Consider the following 5355-nt stretch of genomic DNA (forward strand, 5'->3'; position numbering starts at 1 on the left):
TGATAATACTTGGAATAATATATTTAGTCACGAGACTTCAATGAATTCCATCTGGTTTTCAGCGACAAGTAAACAAATTTTCTGTTTGTGCTGCAATATTTTGTCCTGAGCTACAAAGCTATCAACCTCTGTAGCATCAGAGCTAGCAGCTACAAAGCCATCAACCTCTGTAGCATCAGAGCTAGCAGCTACAAAGCCATCAACCTCTGTAGCATCAGAGCTAGCAGCTAAATCAGTTCCCGTGGAATGTGGAATACTCTCCACTGCTCTGATTTGCAAAATCACGTATGAGTTTATAAATGAAGAACTTACACGTTGTATTCCACATATCCAGCACTAATAACTGGAGATATTTACGAATGACTCATAAACACGGTTGTGCTAGCCTCTGTAGCATCAGAGCTAGCAGCTAAATCAGTTCCTGTGGCATGTGGAATACTCTCCACTGCTCTGATTTGCAAAATCACGTATGAGTTTATAAATGAAGAACTTACACGTTGTATTCCACATATCCAGCACTAATAACTGGAGATATTTACGAATGACTCATAAACACGGTTGTGCTAGCCTCTGTAGCATCAGAGCTAGCAGCTAAAACAGTTCCTGTTCAGCTCAGTTCAGCAGCAGCTGGAGCTGCAGCAACTATCGCCGCTGACGGATCTCTGTCTGCAGTGAAAACATCAGCACCTTTATCAAGACCTACCAGAACTTTGTCTCTGCAGCTCCGAACCGACTCTGTGAAGCTTAATTTGTGGTTTCCAGTCGATCCCCATCATTCTGCGCTGAGCATCGAGACCTTCTTCGTAGCAAATGATGGTTTTTTCAACCTCTGTGAAGATTTCTTGAGCAGCAGCAGTTAGTCGCTCTCTGATAAACTCTCTGAGATGCTGAACTGAAGACATGGTTGCTGAAATATTAGCCGAGCTGGAACAACGCAGCAGCTATCTAGCTTAGCCCACGCGTGTTTCTTCTTCTTCTTCTTCGATCTTTTCTTGGCGGCTAATATACAATGAAATCGGTGCGATACCGCCCCCGACTGTACTGGAGTGTGGACAAGTGATAAGTAATCGAGAAAAAAACAACTTCGTATTAATTCATAACTCTTTATTGCGAGACAAGAAGTAGTCCATACCCCTTAGAAAAAAGTAAATTAAATATACAAATCAAGTAAGAAAAAACACACCCATCACAAAGCAGATAAACCCTTATTTCAATAGTTTAAAAATCTAGAAATATATCCAATATCGCTATTTATTGCAATTGTCAAGGTTTTTATTTTTAAATTGTTTGATACATCTAACATGTGGATGTATCAAATCGCTTGTAATGGGTCAGACTGACTCAGAAAATAGTGACAGCACCTGCGCAGTGGAGACCCAATTTTATTTTTTGCCATGGGGCCCAATATTTATGGCAGGCCCTGGGAGCAGGGATGAATCTCAAACCTGTAGGATATTAACTGTTGAATAATTGGGTTGGAGACCTCTGGAGTAGGCAGTTCCAACTCTATCATTCTGATGTATTTCAGAGTACTTGAGACTCTAAAATGATCTGTCTAGTTTATCAATTCAAATACCCAATATACCGTAATACACATGAATATATTTTGTGGAACTCATTTTGGCACAACTAAAGAAACTAACAGTAAATGTCTTCCTTGTCTCTGCTATTGGGGTACAGCCAGTCAGCAGAAAAAAAAAGTCCTGCTTTTGAATTGACTGCTTTGCAAATGTCCGCCAGTAGCATGTCAAGTAGAATAACACCTCAATATCTGAACTTGCACATCAGTTGAAATCTTAATATTCTATAGCATATTTCATACACTCCCCCCATAGTTCATGTGGAAAAACCCATCGCACTCATGTGGTTTTTCTGAGAACTCTTGGTTCTTGCACATCAATTTAAGAGAAAGCTTTTCGACATGTTTGGCTTCAAAGTAGCCTCTCACCTTTATGAATTCTCACTACATTTTAGCTCCTCAATCCGAGAGAAACTTTATTCCACATGACTTGGATTAAAAAGGCTTCTCACCTGTATGGATTCTTTTGTGGATATTTAAAGAACCAATTTGAGAGAAACTCTTTCCGCATGACTGACATGAAAAAGGCTTCTCACCTGTATGAATTCTCACGTGGGCATTTAAAGAACCAATTTGAGAGAAACTCTTTCCGCATGACTGACATGAAAAAGGTTTCTCACCTGTGTGAATTCTCTTGTGGACATTTAAGTGACTACGTTGAGGAAAACTCTTTCCGCAGGACTGACATGAAAAAGGTTTCTCTCCTGTGTGAATTCTCACGTGGGCATTTAAAGAACCAATTTGAGAGAAACTCTTTCCGCATGACTGACATGAAAAAGGCTTCTCACCTGTATGAATTCTCTTGTGCACTTTTAAACTACTATTTTGTGAGAAACTTTTTCTGCACAACTGGCATGAAAACGGTTTCTCACCAGTGTGGGTTCTGTAATGTTTTTTCAAGTTATACCGTTGTGTATAACATCTCCCACAAATGTCACATTTGAAAGGTCTTTTCTTTGTGCCAGTATCAGACTGACTCTCTGACACAGAGCAGCTGCTTCCTTCCTGATCTTTGCTCTCAACCACTGGAGAGACACGAAGGGAAAGCTGCTCTGTTCTTGTCTCTTCTTCACTCATATCATCTCCCTGAAGAGTAGAAGTCTCAATCAAAGCAACAAACTGCTTCTGGACAAGCTGCTCTCCCTCCTGACTGCTGCAGAGGTCCTTCTGGTCCTGTCCAGTTGGTAAATGTTCTGGTGGCTGCTGTTCATGTTGAAGCACCAAAGAAACTAGCTCCTCTTTTCTTACATAAGTTAGTGGATATTCTATTTCCTCATGTTTAAACAGTGTAGGTTCTGGTTCCTCCTCTTCTCTTTTAATCCACTTTGGTTCTGGATCCATCTGTTCCTCTTCAGTCCACTGAGGTTCTGGTACATCCTGGTTATCACTGGATCCATTTGCCAGGTTACAGACTTGTTGGATGGAAGAAGCTTCTTCCTCATTGGAGACACTTGGCTGTTGGAGGTCTGTGGGAACCAGGGATGACATCATTAATATAATCTAATTGATGACTATCTCATGGATCAGCCTGGTTTTTCCTGAAAATTATGATCTGTAGGCATTATGCAGTTAATCTAAAATTAGTTTGTAGATTTTTAACTAAAAAGCAGGTGAAGTGTTCTCCGCACTAATTTGCAGCTGTGACAAAAATGTAAAAATAGATATGGTTTTAATTCAGTGTGACAAAGTGGTTCAGTTTGTGTTCACCACTTGTCTCTTAGTCTTTCTCATTCACTTACTTTCTATATTTGGTTATAATGATTAATTTAAACATTGCAATTTTGCTTCACTTACTATCCCGGGTTTGTTTGTGTTAGCATTATGTTCCAGTGTCTATGTAGATTTAGGTTAAAGTTATTATTTCTGGACTATAGGTTGAATTCGTTTCAAGGTATATTTATTAAGGTATTTGTTTTCCTTTGTACTCACCATCATTTCTGCTTGTAGATCTGCAGCAGGGTAGGAGTATGGGAGGGGCCGGCCCAGTACTTCCTGCTTAAATGGCTGGATGATGTCAGTGATTACCTTGCTGGGTTCTACCAATTAGAAGGTTTTTCTTTTGTGTATTGCTTTGTTTGTTTTTCTTTAAAGTAACCTTTTGAGTTATCTTGTATTATGTAATTTATTTTGCAGACAACTTCATTATGTAGGAGTTTGTAAATTAACTTGTAATTTTAGTGTTTCTCTGTTTATATTTTGTTTGTTTGACCTGTTCCTTTTTGGCTGTCTCCAATCAAGCACAGGTGTGGTGCCAATTGGATATAAAAACAGTGAGCTTTTGGATGCTTGAGAGAGAAGTCAGAGAAAGAGTGAATAAAAAGTCATTTGAAGAAACTGAAACCAGGTGGCTGGTACTGATTTTCTGTTCACCTTCTGACACTTGTGCCTAAACTACTTTACATCCAGAAGTAGAGTTTCAGATTTTTTTTTTTTTAAATTAAGCATTTTCTCAAAAGAACTCATCTTACATTAAGACAATATGTTATTAATCTCACTAAAAAGCCAGCTTCTAACTGCACTTTTTAAAGTTGATCAGACTGTGTAGGCACTTCCATTAGTAAAACATGGCATTCTGGTGCTCTGAGTAACAAATGTGACAAGGAGCAGAGACTCATTTTTCTAAGCCACCCTTCAAAAGAAGAAAGAGGAGAGAGCATTTTCTTAAATAAGGCAAATGTCTTGATGTTCAAAAGGAAGTGGATCCAAGAAAATATTGAAAAGACTGGCCTAAAATGAAAATCTATTCATTATTGCTCAAATTGTGCATATAGGCAAACAACTGGAAGTGTGAGAGATGAGGTTATCTCAACACCACACACTGAGGAGGATGGTGGTGCGGGTCAAAACATCTCCAGGTCTCCCTGACCCGGTCCCAATACTCAGGCTGCACCTTACACCCCTCTATGAAGTGTGAACTGAGTCGAAGAGCACATAACAGTTTGAGTGTGTAGATTCCAGGCTTGCAAAATTAGAATTGGGACAGTTCATCCCTGTGTGTTCTACCTTCGCCATCCAAAATGGCAGGACTGGTCACTGTTTAGGAATTTGTGTAAATAACCCCAACTTATTTGTTGTATTTCTTTGTATTCCCCTTTTGGCAGTTATTGCATTTACGTAATTTTATTTTGTACGACATATGACGGACTTCCGGCTTTTGATTTAATGTTTTTATTTTGATAAGACAGCTTCCTTTGTTTATATGGTAAAACGGCGGCTTGGCAGAACGGAAGACAAGTTACGAACAATCGGAATTGTAAATTTTCTGTATTGTATAAGAATACTGGCTTAGTTTTTTGAGTCAAGTTGATATTTTAGTGGTGAACGTTATTTTTTTATTTCAAACGTTGCGGTTGTAAGAGATGTTTGTAGCTCACACTGTCTTGTTTGTACACACAGCTCTTACGGTGAAACTCAAGGTTTACTCCCAATAAACCTGTTCATCAGTAAAGCCAATTCCTTCATTTAAAGAGGGGTCTGTTACAATTGGTGCTCCTAAAAATATAACTACAACAAAAAAATATTTTAAATGTACATTTTAGGAATTTTTTTCTTTCAAATGAAGAATTTACAATTTGTATTCCATGATTGCGAGCACTGATAATAATTGGAATAATATATTTAGTCAACGGGCTTGAATGATCTCCATCTGGGTTTCAGAGACTCGTAAACACGTCTTGAGCTACAAACCGATCAACTTCTGTAGCATCCGAGCTAGCAGCTAAAAACAGTTTCTCTTTAGCAGCAGCTTGCGCTGCAGCAACTATCGCCGCTGACGG

The 5355-nt window shown here is 38.9% G+C and overlaps 2 protein-coding genes and 1 long non-coding RNA gene across 4 annotated transcripts in view; 1 reads left to right on the top strand and 2 right to left on the bottom strand.

The window, feature by feature from the left end:
* Positions 1-993, bottom strand: part of LOC103130620 (zinc finger protein 8-like) — a 16455-nt gene extending 15462 nt beyond the window's left edge. The window contains exon 1 of one of the 2 annotated variants that reach the window (XM_016666065.1): positions 704-992. In XM_016666065.1, coding sequence (XP_016521551.1) covers positions 704-902 — 199 coding nt within the window. In that variant the 5' untranslated portion in view covers positions 903-992. Of the gene's footprint in view, positions 1-703 lie in introns of both variants that reach the window. The other variant, XM_016666064.1, reaches the window with a different exon arrangement.
* Positions 994-1089: 96 nt separating this feature from the next.
* The window catches only part of LOC103130619 (zinc finger protein OZF-like), an 11111-nt gene continuing 6845 nt past the window's right edge, over positions 1090-5355 (bottom strand). Inside the window, exon 2 of the mRNA XM_007542064.1 lies at positions 1090-3045. Coding sequence (XP_007542126.1) covers positions 2015-3045 — 1031 coding nt within the window. The 3' untranslated portion in view covers positions 1090-2014. The remainder of the gene's footprint in view (positions 3046-5355) is intronic.
* LOC107834530 (uncharacterized) overlaps positions 2203-5355 on the top strand; it is a 7722-nt gene continuing 4569 nt past the window's right edge. Inside the window, exons 1-2 of the long non-coding RNA XR_001660318.1 lie at positions 2203-2274; positions 2359-2442. This is a non-coding gene — a long non-coding RNA (uncharacterized LOC107834530). The remainder of the gene's footprint in view (positions 2275-2358; positions 2443-5355) is intronic.

Source organism: Poecilia formosa, unplaced genomic scaffold (genome assembly GCF_000485575.1).
Source record: "Poecilia formosa unplaced genomic scaffold, Poecilia_formosa-5.1.2 Scaffold653, whole genome shotgun sequence".
Taxonomy (NCBI): domain Eukaryota; kingdom Metazoa; phylum Chordata; class Actinopteri; order Cyprinodontiformes; family Poeciliidae; genus Poecilia; species Poecilia formosa.